At 43.8% G+C, this 16,988-nt stretch overlaps 1 protein-coding gene across 1 annotated transcript in view; it reads right to left on the bottom strand.

Annotated features, from left to right (window-relative positions):
• agbl4 (AGBL carboxypeptidase 4) overlaps positions 1-16,988 on the bottom strand; it is a 262,639-nt gene that overhangs the window by 2,689 nt on the left and 242,962 nt on the right. The window contains exons 10-11 of the mRNA XM_076725999.1: positions 10,017-10,169; positions 5,987-6,149 (exon numbers count right to left, since the gene is read on the bottom strand). Coding sequence (XP_076582114.1) covers positions 5,987-6,149; positions 10,017-10,169 — 316 coding nt within the window. The remainder of the gene's footprint in view (positions 1-5,986; positions 6,150-10,016; positions 10,170-16,988) is intronic.

The raw sequence follows: 16,988 nt of genomic DNA, 5'->3' as shown, positions 1-16,988 counted from the left end.
CTGTGAGTCCTGCATCAGGCCAGACTTGCTGTGAGAGTGTGTGTGTGTGTATGGGCCCCACAGTCTGTCTCATTACAGCTAGCTGATGATACTGATTAGGTCGAGATAAAACTACAGATGAACAAACTAAGGTTACGTCCTTCTGAATCTTCCTTTTATGGTAATTTTAATGCATAATAGTTCTAAACAAGACTGAGAGTCTGGAGCCACTCTAGCGGCACTGCTTTGAGCTAACGGCTAACATCAGCATGCTGTCTCACAGAGACAGTGCTAACATGCTGACATTTAGCAGATGTAACATGTTACCATGCCAGTGTTTGTTAATTAGCAATAAACACAAAGTATAGCTTTGGCTGACGTTATTACATTTAGCTTTGCAAGGATGCAGACAAAACATTGGACAAATAAAAAGTCTGATCTGATGATGGCGCAGGATGGAAAGCTGCTTGTGAGTTAAGTGATTACAAGAGTTATTAAAGTTCATCCTGAAGGGGACATGAATGTGTGATGGCAATTCACTGAGTAGATATTCTAATATTTCTATGTATACATATTTGGGGACACTTTGACCTGTTGGTGGCACTAGAGGATAAATCAGGGGATCGTTAAAATCATGAGAATCCATCCTCATGACCATGACCATGAAACAAAACATAGGATTTTAATGTAGGTATACTGTAATGTACTACTGGTTGTGAAGAGGTGATACACGAATAAACACTCAAAAGAACATGAACACAGACTCTGTATATGCATATATAAACAAACACACTCCCCTTGTATCCTTGACATCTTCATTCTGACCTCAGGAAAGTTTTTGGTGTTTTCCTCCGTTCTCTTTCATCAGCAGAGCTCGGTGCCAGTCCTGAGCTCTTTGGCCAGGCACGCTCAGCGACAAAAATATCTCCCGGACCCCACCGTGCGCAGATGGCCTCTCAGCTTGGCTTGTCACGACTCACCGTCTATTACAGGAGGTCTTGTGATGGACGGTCAGATTCTGAAGGAGATCTTCATCCATGGGGCGAATGGTCGGAGACACAGAGGATGCCCTGACTGCTGTCTGGCCTGTTGCCGGGGGAAACCGTAGGGTCTGGAACGAGGCTGCAGCAGGAAGTGATGCGTGCGAGAGCCAGGAAACAGTTGGTGGGCTGTAGCTTGAATGGCAGAGGTGGGTGGTAGTGGAAATATTCAGAAAGATTTCAGCTGCTTTAGTCCACATCGAGGCAGCCTCTTTTGAATTAACACATACTGACAGTATTATTAATACTGTATGATCAACTTAAGTGAATCTCAAAGCATTATCATTATCACTGTGTAATCATTATCCAGCTCCAGAGAGGTCAGAGAGGTGTATGTGCCAGCATCACACAGCACTTCAGAGGATGCAGCCTGTCAGCATCTCGCCTGCCTGTCACTGAGGCGTGTGAGGTGTATTCTTTAACATCTCGGTACACTTAACGGTCTTGTCTAATCAATAGCAGGTCATGGCTCAAGGGCACACCAGCTTAAGCGCTGATGAGATACAGGAGACACGAGACAAGGGGGACGGGGACGTCATTACTTGTTTACTGCAGCTGTTTACTGTCAGCCCGGCATTTAGCGGCTTTCACCGTCACGTCCCTCGTGCCTGGTCCTGGCAGACAGACAGACAAGGTGACGATCAGACAACAAGGCCCCCAGTGGTAAAATGGACAAGACACGCGGAGAATGCTGTTCAGATTGGACGGGAGTTAACAAGGAGACAAGCAAGGGGACATTCAAGCCATCAATATGGGCCACTGACAGGTCCTGTCACTACACTGACACACTGAGAACTAATTATCAATGCTAATTAAGAGGCTAGTCAACAACAGCAATACAGAAAGGGACATTTTTGTCCCCAGTAGTGATTCACCAGACTCAAAGACCTCACGTCCTGTTGCCCAGAGGGACAAACAAGGGCTGATTTAAATCCCTGACAGGAAGAACTGTCACTGCCAAGGAGACAAGCTCTGACACTTGAGTAGTAAACTGAAATGAGTGCAGCGCAGGCTTCTGTTTGCTTACAGTGTGAACCAGCAGCAGCAAGACTCCTCTGATCCACGCTGCTCCGAAAACAGATGATGGATGCTATTTTTATATTCCAATTATTATGTCTTTGGAAGAATTCTACTAATTTGTTTTTACAAAAGTCATTAATTTTGACAGTGGTCTTTTTTTCATACTGTACATGTGATGACAGCAGAGGTGATAAATAAACTGAAATGAAAACAATCATAACGAGTAAAGATTCTAAAGTTCGGCACCCTTCAGTTTAATTTGAAAACTTTACAGCTGCGTTCATCTCTTACTCATCAACCTACAGTCCAACTGCTTTCAGTGGTTCTTACATTTCCACTGCCTTAAACCCTCGTCCTCAATTGTCATTTCAACCACTTTCAACATATTCACTTCAACTGCTTTCAGCGCTTATATGTCACCACACAATTCCTCTGCTTTCATCTCTTATTGTTTGACTGGAGAGTTCATCTTTCAGCGTTTGAACTTGATGATTTCAGTTCATCTAAGTGTTTGAACTTAAACTGAAACTAATGAGAAGTTCCTCTTCAATTTTAACTGCCACTTCAACTTCATTCAATATTGTAATGGTAAATGATTCAACTGCTAATTTTCAGCTGTGAGCACAATTTCACTCTTTCTAAACTTTAGTCTTGAGTCTCCATGAACATCAACTTTATCATGATACACAAAAACTACCACAACAGCACTGGAGGTGTGCATGTGTGTACCTGCGTCTCTGTGAGTGTTCAGGTGAGGACACCTGTTTATTTGAGAATAGCAACAATATTTGGGCAATCAACTGTGTGCATACATGTTTGTGCCTGTGTGTGCGCTTGCTTGCGTGTGTGAGCACCTATCCATTTGTGCATGTCTGTGTGATATGATGTGTATGATGTGAAGTAGTGAAGCATATTTGCCTCCGAGCTATATCATTTGCATACTTCTCACAGCCTGTCCACTGGGTGTCAGGATCACTGATGCACACTGTGTTCCACTGGCAGCTCTGGCATTCATGGAGTCCCACTGTTATGGCGAGGTGCTCGTCTGGTTTGGCAGAGAGACATCACACACATTTAGAAAATGAGAGCTTTAAGTGTGTAATGGTGTGAGTGTCACACATACGTCTTCAGGACTAGTCAAAGCCAGTTGCACTACTTGTCAATCCATGATGCATCGAGTTAGCCAGCACCACAAAATCCTAACATTAATGCGCATGACAATAGATGTGGATTATTTGAGTGTATGTCTTTGATAAGACGACCAGTGTTACGGAAATATGAAAATCTGCACATTTGTACTACGACAGAAAAAGGCAACCGCTCAGCTCAGCACAGGAGAGACAAGAGCAAAATCTTTCAAGGGAAGAGTTAGAGCCTGAATGGCTTTTAAAGTTATTGAATAATTCTTCAAAGTTACAGAGAACACTGTCTCTCCACAACATAAAAAAAGCACACACACACGCACACACCTACTAGATAAGTAGGCTCCCAAAGCTCACATAAGTACACGCACTGAACACACACACAATGGAAAGCGTCAAGCTGAGTTTTGAATGAGGTCCCAGATTCTCTCAACCTTGATCCATTCCACTTTCCAGTTTAAACTTCAGAGTCTGAACCCGAAGGTCCATCACAAAATGCAGTTGGACTATGAAAATAGAAAAACCTGGAGGAAAATAACAGGCCGAAATGTTTCAATATAGTTCTGGGAGATGGGTGTACAGTATGTAAGCATAAAAAAGAGATATATATGTAAGAGCAGGTACATGCACGCTTTGACGCACACACACATACACATGCAGGTGTTAGAGGACGAAGAGACGACAGACAGACACACGATAGAGGTTGTCCCTGCTGTTTCAGAGAAGAGGATTCTCAGCTTGACTAAATGATATAATGAGCTGCTATGTTCTGGGTGACGAGATGAGAGGAAAGGACAGAATAGAGGACGGAGGAGGACATGAGACGAGAAGGAGAGGAGAGATCAGAAAACAAATACAGGCGCACACACACGCTGCATTACACCTTTCTCTGAGCACCGTCAAACTGTGACAAAAGTCTCAGCGGTGAGAAAGGTTAAGATTTCAATTTTGGTGGCTACAAGTCACAGCAGTGGAGAAGGAGAGTCAGGAGAGATGAAAGGGGAAGGTCGGCACGTTTGGAAGGTGGTAAGAGTTGGGGGCTCGGGTTATTATTCATTTGTCATGTATTAGTTTAGAGTGCGTGCAGGCCTGTGTGTGTGTGTGTGTGTGTGTGTGTGTGTGTGTGTGTGTGTGCATCAGGTGAGAAAGGTGGAGGGGGGGTGTTGAGATGCTAAAGGTCTCTGTTGATGATTTGCACGCTCCATCGAGCTGACTGCTGGGGCGTATAAAACGACATGGTCGGTTCCTTCAACCTGCCTGACCCCAATCTCCACTCTACACCAGGTCCCTGTACTGCCTGCCCACCCTGTGGAGCCCCTCCTCCTTGTACACATCCATTTCTCACAAACAAGCGCGCGCATACACACACACACACACACACACACACACACACACACACACACTCCTGGAAAACAAAAAAGATCAAGGAAGTCCTCCCGCAAGGGTTGAGTTTTTGACCTTGAGGAGAAACGTCCCCTCTGCACACACACTGAGGCAGAAACCTGTCTCCCCATTTCTTGTCTTGCTCTGAACTCAGGGCCACCAGCTCAAATGAAAACACGCAGTGGAATTTGTTATGTGCTGTTTGTTCATCATAACAGCCAGACTCCTCAATGTAAGGCTATTTGTTTGTGGCTGTGGTGGTGCCCTGTATTTCCATTGGGGCATCAAAACTCTAATGCAAAGACTGGAGATGTTTCCATGAGAAGTGTTAAAGCGATGAGACGGTGTAGAAAACACACACATCACATCATAATATACATGAGTTTTTTTGAGTGACTCCTTGCAAGGAAAAATACCAGATATTTCGGACTTCTCCAAAAAGCCGCTTTGTCACAGGATATATGTTCATGTCACCTCTTCTACAAAGGTCCAGTTATCAACGTGCAGAACTGACCTGAATGTTACTAACTTTTCATGTGTGGGGATTGGAAATAACCACATCAATGGTGAGTCAGATTCTGCCAGCTCTTAGCACTAGAGGGCACTAGGGCTACGTCGATATCCACCCTCTCCTCCACCTGCAGAGTGCGTGTTGGGGAGCACATACTTTTCATGTGTAGGGTCCTTATCGCTCTCTCTAAATCTCTCTTTCTCCCTCTTCTCACTCACTCTATCGGTAAGATCAGACCGCCATCGGCCAGCTCTCAGGAGTTCTTCAGCCCTGAGAAGGTCAGCTGAAGGAAAACTTCCTCCCATCTGGCTCCATTAAGGCACCTGTGACCTTCGGTTCCCGAGACGAATATATGTGTGGGCTTGTGTGTGTGTGTGTGTGAGTGTGCGTGTGCACGATTGTAGTCGACAGGAATCATGTTTGTTCCATTGTTCTATTGTTTATCGCAATCAAAGCCTCAACTGTGCACACATACAGCACTACATATGCCAACACAAGCCCCTTTCTCCTCTCTCCTTTGTAAATGAAATCAATAGACGCAGCTATCACATCCCTATTCTGTCACAGCACATCTGTCGCAACAACAGGCAACAAAAGAGCAACATGGTTTTCTGGTGAGTACACATGACACACAGGCGCGCGCATACACTAACACACACTCACAAGCAGGAACACACATATTAAAATAATGACTTCAATGATGGCTCGATTTCAGTGGGAGATTGTTACTGCAGGAACAGAGTGTGTGTGTGTGTGTGTGTGTGTGAGTGAGTGTGTGTGTAACAAGGACAGAGGAGAAATTAAGAGAGACACAATTTAACATAACTGCTGCTCTCTACACTCTGAACCATATCTTTTCCTTCCATGGAGATACACACACACATACTGTAGATCACTATGTTGAAGGATACATGTCTCCTCGGTGTAGGGCACAGGAGCGGTGCTGCCGGCTGTCATGTAGCTGTAGAAGGACACCTCTAGAGTGTAGCAGTAGGACGTGTCATCAAGGAGACCACCGAGGAACCGTCTACCCGTACCGGCCTTCACCACGTCTCGGTTGAAGGACGTGTTGGACTAGAGGAATACGCAAAAGGACAACTACATCTGAGACACTGTGCTAGTGGTTAGAGAGATGACACTTCAGTAAGAGGATCTGGGTTCAAGTCTGTGTGTCAGCAAACATCCATCCTGTTAAAGCATCTTTGAGGATGACTCCAGAGTCTGGGGGATTTCCCAAAGGAGATAATTAATGGCAACTATGACATACTACCTTAAAAACCCCTGTAGATCATGAATACCTCTGTGGAAACTGTTAGGAGTTTAGTTTCAAAACGTACACCTGAATAAAAGATTACAACTTTGTGTTGCTGTATAAAACATAAATAAAACTGAATGTGACAATTCGCTAAACCCTTTGACATACAGTCATTTGAAAAGAGCACAGACAACATATTTAATGTTTTGCCTCATCAACTTCATCGATTTTTGCAAGTATATCCTCATTCTGAATTTGATGCCAGCAACACGTTTCAAACACGCTGGAACAGGAGCAACAAAAGAAACACCTGTTTCCATTCCACAGGTAAACAGGTTCGCTGGTAACAGGTGATAGTATCATGATTGAGTATGAAGGGAGCATCCTTGAAAGGCTCAGCTGTTCAAGCAAGAATGAGACCAGGTTTCTCAATGCACAATTGCAAGAATTCAAGGATTTCACCATCTGCAATGCATATTATCATCAAAGGATACAGAGAATCCAGAGGAATCTCTTCACCTAAAGGCCAAGGCCGAAAACCAGCACTGAATGCCTGTGACATTCAATTCCTCAGGTGGCACTGCAGTAAAAACCAGCATGACTGTGTGAAGGATACTGTCACTGCATCCACAGATGCAAGTTAAGACTCTTCTCTGGGCCTGAGCTCATCTGAGATGGACTTGGACCATCCATATTGTTACGAGTGCAAAGCTCAGAAGTCAGCATCTGTGATGGTATGGGGGTGTGGGGCACCATTAATGCTGAACGGTACATGCAGGTTCTGGAGCAACATATACATCTTTTCAGCAAGCATTTCAGCAAGACGATGCCAAGCTACATTCTCCACACGTTACAAAAGTGTGACTTCATATTAAAAGAGTACAGGTACTGCTTTAGTGCAGACCTGCCTCCCATTGAAAAGGTTTGCCTCATTATGAAGCACAAAATACAACGAGGACCTCTGTAGAGCAGCTGAAATTGTACATCAAGCAAGAATTGTAAAGAATTTCACAAAACTTCAACAATTTGTGTTCTCAGTTCACAAACACTTACTGAGTGTTGTCGAGAGAAAAAGGTGATGCAACACGGTGGTAAACACACACCTGTACCACATTTCTTAGAATGTGTTGCAGGCATCAAATGCAGAATGAGTATATATTTACAAAAGGCAACATAGTTAATCAGCTTGAACATTAAATATCTTGTCTTTGTACTGTATTCACTTGAATATAGCTGAAGAATGATTTGAAAACCTTTGTATTCTGGTTTTATTTACGTTTTGCACACAGTCCCAACATTTTTGGAATCAGGTACTTCCTTCAAGAGTTGTTGGAAACCAAAAACTGAGCTAAAAAGAGAGTGAATATAATGTTTCCCTGTGGCTGCTGGATGTGTAAAATAGTAACTGTTTTCTAACGGGTGATAATAGGTCCATGCAGTGAACACAATATGTTTCCACTGGCCAAAAATCAATTACAGAGGATTTAATGATTTCTAAATGCACAGTATGGTTTAAAGTTCAGTTGGGGGAAGGTCCTGATCTTAAAGCAAGTTATCACAATTTCTATTGACTTCTGTGGGATTTCTTTAGGTCACGGTAAACAGATTATATGTGTCAGGGCTCATCCTGTTATCAGAGCTAATTTTGTTTAAATACGTCACAGATCATATGGAACATGGAACAATCATTTAGCATGAGTATAATATTGTTAGTCCAATTCAGTGTTTCTAAAGCACATGACTATAAGCCATTTGCATCATAAATATCTGACTCACTTCAATTTTACTGTATTTCCTTGCTGATAAATGAAAAACAAAACAGGGACTATGTCAATATCAGCTGACATGTCTCATCAGACAAAATGCACGAACACCCGCTGATTTGTTTCTCATTAACTTGCGGTGATAAGCCTCTCGAGCATCCTGGACAAATTATGAAGGTTACAATGGCTTATTTGAAGAGATTCACTTCCTACAATGTCATTACAAAGATTGGCTATAAACGGCTATAGCAGAAAAAAACAACATCCAGTCTATTTTGGGTTTCAGTGCGTCAGCTGTACTACACAAACATGACGCTGCCTTGGGAAGAGTGTGGAAAAAGTTTCCATTCACTGTCACTCCACTCTGCTGCAGTGAGAGTTGCCTTGCTGAAATGCAGACTTGGCGGCCACCAGTGGGACTTCGCCATGATTGTGTTGTGCTGCTGCTGCTGCTGCTGCTGCTGCATTGGGCTTTAGGTAGTGCTGAATGGGCAGAGGGACAAAAGCACAGTGAGGGAGATGACCCCTGGGCCAGCTGTCACAAGCAATACAGACGGAGAGCGAGAGAGGGAGAGAGATAAATTCTCCTGAAATAGCGTTTTACTCGTCCTCTGTAACACTGCACACCATATAGACACTGACAATCAGTGACATTTCCATACATGTGTGGGTGAACATCCGTCTGTCTGGCTTGTCCCTGTATTGAGGTTGGCATTGAGTGTCAATGGGCAATAAAGGTTATTCTTTATGATGTGTGTAAGTGGCTCTGCTATGAAATGTCACCGTCAGTGTGAAAACGAAGGTCAGTGGAAGTGACACAGGGCTGAGAGGAAAAGGTTTGGTGGATAATGTACCTGTATGAAAAGGTGTCATAAGGTTATGCACGTGTGGCTGGGTGGAGGAGCGTCACAGTCATTCAATGGATGCTTTCTCCCACGTGTGCTTTGCTTCTGGCTGCCATTCATTTTCAATACTCACATTTCTTTGCTTGGTTTTCCCCTCCTCTTCCCTCAAACTACACAGTCCGAATAAACCCAGTTTCAGTCACAAAAGACGGCACTTTAGCAGAACACCTGCACCACTCACACAAAATATCCTGGCCTACTTTTACAGTCCTGTGCTTCATCATGACCTGTACGATGTTTTCTATTTCTTTTCTGCACATTCATGCAGCATAAATGATCATATACATGGTCTGGCTACCACAAGTAAAGTGCCTGTTATGTCACACACTTGGGGCGGGGTTTGTGGCTTCTCAAACATAATTTCAATGAATATTTTTGCTCTTCAAGGACTTGTGCTAATCATACGTTTAAAATACATCCTAGTATTTTAATAATTTTGTATCCATCTATTAATTAACTGATCTCAATTATCGTGGTTTCTAAAGCTTGACCCTCTCATCTTTTACACCCCCCATACTGTCCTGCCCCTCCTCTCTTTTGTGGTCAAGGTGAGAATCTTTGTGCACAGCTGGAACGTGCCGCTTTCTTCTGCACACAAATAATTCAACACCTCCTGTGTGTGTGTGTGTGTGTGTGTGTGTGTGTGTGTGTGTGTGTGTGTGCATGAGTGGTTATATTCATGAGTAAGCTGGGTGCACAGTGTATTGCTAATTAATACATACATGCATTCTGTGTATATTTTCCCTCACCTTAAACCACCTAAGCAGGTGTTTTTCTTCAATCAACACCTCACCTCAAATCCATGCAGTTACACACATTTACACCTGGGAGGTGCCCGGTGCAATCAAGGTCTTCAACTGTGTGCCACTAAGAGTGCAGCAGGCAGCAATTAAGTGCCTCGCTGAACACCACCTCACCACTAGTGGTTGAGATAGAACTATTTCACGAAATTCAGCTCCTGAGCCCGCCTCTCTGGTGTGTGTGTGCCTGTGTGTTTGTGTGTGTTTGTGTGACTTACAAAGGAGAAGTCTGGTGCATTTTGGCAAAGCAGTCTGGGGAAGACAGCCTGTCTCTGGACGCGCTCCTCGTCCTCGAACACATTGCCGTACATGAAGCCATTCAGCATGGTGGAGTGGGCATGGACATCAATGTAGAACTCCAAAGTGACTCTCTGATGGAGGAAGAGACGGAGGGAGGCAGTGAAAGAGAACAGAGGGACAGACAAACAGAGAGACACACAGACAGAAGATAGAAAAAATGGCAGGTTAGTGGGGAGGATGGGACGTTTTTCTGCCAGTGTGAGCAACAGTCCACACCAGTTTACCCACTGGGATTAAGCGCAGGCCTGCCTTTGCTCCGGCGAGACCGTGCTGGGGTGAGGCTGTCACCCATGGGACGACAACAAACCCTCCAGACACCGTGGACCGAGAATAGGTTTACTACCTGAAAGGAGCCAACCGACCACACATAACTTCAATCAGGCTGTCCTTCTGAAGGGCACACCTACAGCACGTAGATGGATAGTGAGCAGAGATGACTCACGGGTGAAGACACACACAAGCTCTCTAATGTGGACATCACAGATTCATCACATAGTCCATACGTATCTATCAGGTTAATATTGATGTTGAGTGTGTAATGTCTTTTCTCTCCAGTATAAACTGTGTAAAAATGGACTTGATAAGATCTGCTCCTCTTGCTCGACTCCGTTATCACTCAATCTAAACACAAACACACACACACACACACACACACACACACACACACACACACTAATACACAGACGTTCATCTTGTCATGCAAATAGGGAGCTTCCACTGACTTGACTTATTTTCTAACTATATCCCTCAATATGACACGGCTAGATGCAGGACTATCACAGTCCTGGATGACTGAAGCAACCATTTCAGGTATTAAATACTCATAAAGGCTTGCAGTTTGAGAGATTTGACATTAACGTGCACATGCAAAGTAACAAAAACGAAACTCACACTGTGGAGTGGGCTTGAATTCCATTAAACTCAACAGAGCCAAGACAGCTCTGTGCAACCAAGGATGGCTGGAAGCTGCACATATTGTAACGATTCCATACTACATACAAAATGACGTGTTCAGTACAGTCGGTGTGCATTGAGAGTCTTTGAGCGTGCTGTGAATGGACATTGTTACTGCTCAATGCAAAACACAAAAGAAACAGTGGAGCTGCTCACAGCTAGAAATAATTAAAACAGATGGAAGATGGTAGAGAAACCGCACAAGGAAGAGCTCGGAAAATGAAAAAAAAAAAACACAACAGGCATTATAGCACAACATTTACTTTACAGTGTTATCCATGTTATCACATCGTGTGTTGTGTGTAGATATGGGCTCTATTAATGAACTTCACCCAAACTCTATCAGTGTAAATCATGTTCTAGTTACTTTAAATACACCATTATATGACAATGACATTAAATGATATTTAACATATTCTTAAGCATCGCTCCATAATGAATGTCTCCAAATCAATATGAAAAGTCATACATTTTAGTTCAACAATACACCTTTTCAGGCTGTTGAATAACTTTCTAAGTATATGATGACAAGAAACTGCCCATTTAAGATGGGTGTAATTTAAGATGAATTTAACCACCTAACCACAGAGATGCTAGATGTTTTTCTCTCACACGGTTTTGCACATGAATTGATGTATGATCTTGCTGTATATGCCCCCCCCCCAAAAAAAAGAAAGATGCTGTATATCTTAAACCTTAAGCCTAAACCAGACAGGATGTGAAGACCTGCAGAAATGACCTCACTTGGCAAAATCCTCCTCACTTCAATGGTCTTAAACTGGTTCTGACAAGGGCAGGAACACAAGGCCCCCTCACATCCACCCACCCTCCTTCTAACCCTTAACTCAGGAGCAGCATCCCTCCTCTCTGCCTCCTCGCTCCATCTTATAACTCCATTCTCCTTCTCCTGATTTTATCCTTCCCCTTTTCTTCCTCCTCCTCTTTATCTCCCTCCCTCTGTCTCTGCTCATTACACATTCAACACCACACCTTGTTCCCCGTGGGTCGTAAAGAGGAGGAGAGGAAGGGAAGAATGAGAGGATGGAAAAGGAGAGGGAGAGATAGTGGGAGCTGAAGAGGAAGGGGGGGAGAGAGCAGAGAGAGGGAATAACAAAGACGGACAAGAGACAAAGAGAGAAAACGATGCATATGGGTTTGTGATTGTGTGTGTGTGCATGTGAGGAGACGGAGGGGCAGGGAAGAGCAAACAGAAAAACATAGAGAGATGGGGGTGAAAAGAGAGGAAATAAGTACATAAAGACAAACACAGAGAGAGAGAAAAAGAGAGAGACAGAGCGAGATAGGGAGGGACATAGAGATGTGTGTAGGGAAGTGCGGAGAGATTGACAGGGGAGAGAGAGAAAGAGAGAGAGAGAGGAAAGCGGTGCTTGGGCGGCCCGGGCGACGCAGTGTGCCTGTGTTTGAAATTCCGCTCACAGCCAAAGCAATTTCCTGGCAGTGGCTGTGCTGTCAGCTGCTTGGCTGGCTGGCGGTGAAATATGGTGGCTGGGAGTCAGCCGCTAGCAGCCCCCGACAACCTGATGGATGGAGCCCCAGAGGAGAGGAGCAGCAGCAGGAGAAGGTGGTGGAGGAGGAGGAGGAGGAGGAGGGGGGTAGAAGAGGACAGTGGGAGGGAGGAGGGAAGGAGGGAGAAACAACAGAAAAACAAAACACACACACACACAAAAAAAAAACAGAGCAAGAGGGGGAAAAAAGTTAAATGCAGCCAAGTGAGCAGTGGTGGTGATGGGACGTAGGCAGAGGGAGAGATATATAGGGAGACATAAAGATAGAGTTACATAGGGGATGAAAAGAAGGAGGGGAAGGGTAGACGGAGAAACAGAGAAGAGAGAGGGAGGTGGGGGAGTTAAGAAAGAGAGGGAGGTAGTGAGAAAGGTGGATCCAGCTCCATTAGGCAGAGGAAGGAGGGTGGAAGGATCTCTAACAAACCAGCCAGGGTCTAGATGAAGCAAACCAGGCTAATAATCACCTGGGTCTCTCCCCTCTGGAGGAGGTGGAGGCTGGGAGGAGGGAGAGGAATAAAAGAAGGAGGAGATATATGGATGCACTGGAGGAGGCTGATCAAAAGTGGCAGATATCAGAGCAAAACAGAGGGGTTCACTGGCTGCTACATGGTTTAACAGAATCCCTCAGCGGACCTTTTTAATCTAAATTTTACTTTATTAACTCAGTTTTTAACCAATTACTAGAATCTCAAGATCACAAGGAGCTAGATCCATGGACAAAAGTATGTGGACAACAATTACACTGCTGCTGTGATAGTTTCCACTCCTCTGGGGAAGCTTTACGTGAGATTTTGGAACTCGGCTGCAGGGATTTGCAGGGTCACAGACTGAAAATTACATGTACAGCTATTCTTTGATGAACTGTTTAAGTAATTCTTTGACGTGTCAGACGCTGAAGCAATGAATAGTGTAGTATCTGAAGCAATTATGAAAACTGACAAGAAGTCTTAGAAAACTTTCCGAAAATTGGGGTCACATAGTCACACGTAGCTACAGTTTGTTTCAAAGGACTCTGAATAGATTTTGTGGCTCATTAGCATCATACAAGCTTAAGACTTAAAGCTTAAGACTAAAAACAAACACATAAAGCTGAAACTATTGGTCAGTGAATCTATTACTCATCTGCCCAGAAAAATAATAACCTGCAGCAATTAATAATTACATTTTTAAGATCAGAAATTCTACTTTGACAAATGTGAAAGTTGCATTCAACTTAATGTCTTTGGGTTTTGGACTGTTGTTCAGACAAAAGAAGACATTTTAAGAAGTCACATGGGGGTGTGATGGGGATTTTCATAGTATTTTATACAGACTAAGAGTTTAATTGATCAATCAACAGGCTACAAAAATAATGGTAAGTTGCAGCCCTGTTTGGAAATTTCTATGGACCTTGATTTGTGCAAGGGGACACTGCCATGTTGAAACAGGAAAAGGGTGGTCCTCAAACTGTGGCCAAAATATTGGAAGAACACTAAATACTGATCTAAAATTCACTCAGCTGGACCTAAGGTGCCTAGCCTAAGTACTGGCAACAGCAGGTATTCACAGTACGTGGCCAAAAATGTTAAAATATTATTTATGGCAAGGGTGTCCACATATGAATGAAGTGCATCATGTTTGGCCGTATGCGTATTGGAAAAACTGTGTCCCATTCCAAAGAGGGGCAAACACAGAGTCAGTCACATTCATAGTAAGTGTAGCAAAACCACCTGATGTACATATTTATACTCATGAAGTGAAAGCGAAGTAGATTATCTGGAAGAAACCCACACAAATGCAGAGAGAACATGTAAAGAAAGAAAAAAAGCCACATGCTGTTTGTAGTGGGTTAAGACATAAACCAAATTCAGTTCAGTTTAATCTGCCCCTCTTCTGTTTCTAACACAGAAGGTTTCTCCTTCACAGCATCACATGAAGGACAGTAGAAGAACAGCACTGGCTGTAGTAACAGCCATGGAGCCCACACAATGTCATGTCCAGGCTTACTACAATACTGAGTTAATGCCCTGTCAATCAAACTGAGACGGTTCTGAAGGCCCCACCACTGTGATTGATGCTTCAATTAACAACCCGCTCTGACCTCCAGAATTGTTCATTTGAAATTGTAATTAAGCAATTAGGGGCAATTAAGAAACAGAGACTGCCGAATGAAAGTCAGAAGACAATTTGAGAGAGTGAGAGAGAGAAACAGAGGGGGAGAGCGAGCTGTCCAAATTAAACCTCTCAGAGAGAAACAAAAGCCCCATCTCGCTGCAGAAACTCCAGGGAACTCTCAACTTGTGGTGAACTTGCAGCGGCCGCAAACAGTTTAGTGTAAAACCTAGAAGGTCAAACGAATGAATTTTGTCAGACAAGTACTTATCTCCTGCATATTAATTAGAGCAGGGTGTGGGGGGGTGCTGTGAGGGCCGTAAATGCCGGGCTTATCTTTACACGGAAAGGAAAAAGAGCTGATTGAAGCAGGATTACAAGCTCCTGAATAAAGCTCTTGGCATCAGCAGTATACCTTTTGAGGAGAAGGGAAACTGCTGCTCGCTCAAGAGAAGAAAGTTGAACTTACTCACCATGTAATGCATATTATCCAACATTTAAGTAGTGCCTACAATACCTGTGGGAGGACTGAGATAGCTTTGTCCATGTGCAAGATCCAACTGGGCCTTGAAATGGGCAGCAATATGCTTGAGGTTGGAAAAGCAGGCCCGTGACTGGAGGGACGCCAACAGACTGTTCATGAAGCTCATTGTTTGCATTTTCAAATAATGATGTTTCACTTATTGTTGAAAGCGAAAAGGCTTTAGGGGAGAATAACCAATCGCCAACCTGTGACCACACAAAATAATGTAGCATGAATGCCACTGGCCTTAAGTAATACTGGGATCAGGTACTGACATTACTGTAGGAGGTAAGCTTGTGAGGTGGACATGCTAACAAACAGTGTTTAATCAATTTCTTATACTTTTGCTCTTGCATTTTTGGTTTTTGGAGAGGGTCGACAAAAGAAACCTCCATCCCAACTTTTCATATATTGATAGAATATAAGCTTGACAGTCCTACCACGCCTGTTTATGGATGCTAAACTATGATTGGACAACTGGAATTTAGCGAAAGGTCAATTCCAAGGTAAATTCTAAAAGTCTATTCCAGCGGAGCAACGTCGGTGTGAACGTGTGAGCATCACATATGCATTCAGAGTCAAACTTTCCCACACAAAAAAGAGGAAAAGAAAAACCGTCCTATCACTTATCACTGTAAAACTCTAACAAACATTTCATTAGTTAGAGAAGCCAATTCAGATCACGGGGGCTCATGGCCAGTGACCCTCTAATGATGTAGCAATGACAGAACATGGCAGATGGCATGACCTGCTTCATGGACAAGAGTAAGTGACACAGAACTCTCCCTCCGTCTGTCTCCGTCTCTCTCCTTTTCTCCCCCCCTCCCTCCGCCTGTCCCTCTCAGTCTGTACTGCGCTCTCAAATTGATGGCAGTATTTGTCTGTTTATGAACACAGAGGTGACTTGTAATCAGCCTGAACGGGCGCAGGCAGCCCTCTGCTTCGGGCCTGTTAGTGCCACAGAAGCTGCCACATCTGTCGGGAGGGCCTGCCAGGAGGACGAGAGAAGGAGGGTGATAGGTACAGACAAGAAGAGGTGATAAGAAAAGACAGCAAATAGGATGAAGAGGGGAGGTATTGAAAAAATAATCTACTATTATGTAAAAAATTAAGATAAGGTAAAAGCCTGGGAACTATGAAATTGCCAGAGTGTGAGAGCTTCATCTGTATCTTCCTGTGAAAAGTCGACAATTCAGCTTCAAACTGCGGGAGAATAAAGAGAGGGATGATGGAGGGATTGAAATGACGCAGGAATGATGGGGTAAAATTGGCCGTAAATCTCAGGAATGGATCAGAAATGGTTGGCTGACACCAGAGGACAACGCACACACAGAGAGGAGAGGGGAGGCAGAAAAAAAGACACAAACACACACACACACACACACACACACACACACACACACACACACACACACACACACAGACACTCACAGATCCTCGGCTTCACACACGAAGCAGATCTGACTGTTGAACAAAGACACAGAGACAGAAAGCGACTGCAGCGTGGTGGCTGTAGGAGTCACAGAAGGAGGGCATCAGGGAAGATTTCAAGGAGCAAAATTCATCTAGGTGCTGTGACAGGACCTAATACATTTGTTTCACATTGAAAATTAATTTTCTAATATTAAAAAGGTCAAAAAGAAGCCAAGGCAACAATGACCTCTTTGTCATCCTTAACAAATTATCCAAAATGGCAGTGTCAAATTGGTGGGGATATGTCGGCCGGTGATGAATGCTTCTGGTAATCAGCCAATCAAAAAGAATTCCTCTTCTGCTTTTGATAAATGAGCTGGAAA

The sequence above is a fragment of the Chaetodon auriga genome, chromosome 3 (genome assembly GCF_051107435.1).
Source record: "Chaetodon auriga isolate fChaAug3 chromosome 3, fChaAug3.hap1, whole genome shotgun sequence".
NCBI classification, from domain to species: Eukaryota; Metazoa; Chordata; class Actinopteri; order Chaetodontiformes; family Chaetodontidae; genus Chaetodon; species Chaetodon auriga.
The sequence above is the reverse complement of the archived record's forward strand: the minus strand, read 5'-3'. Positions and strand labels throughout refer to the sequence as shown.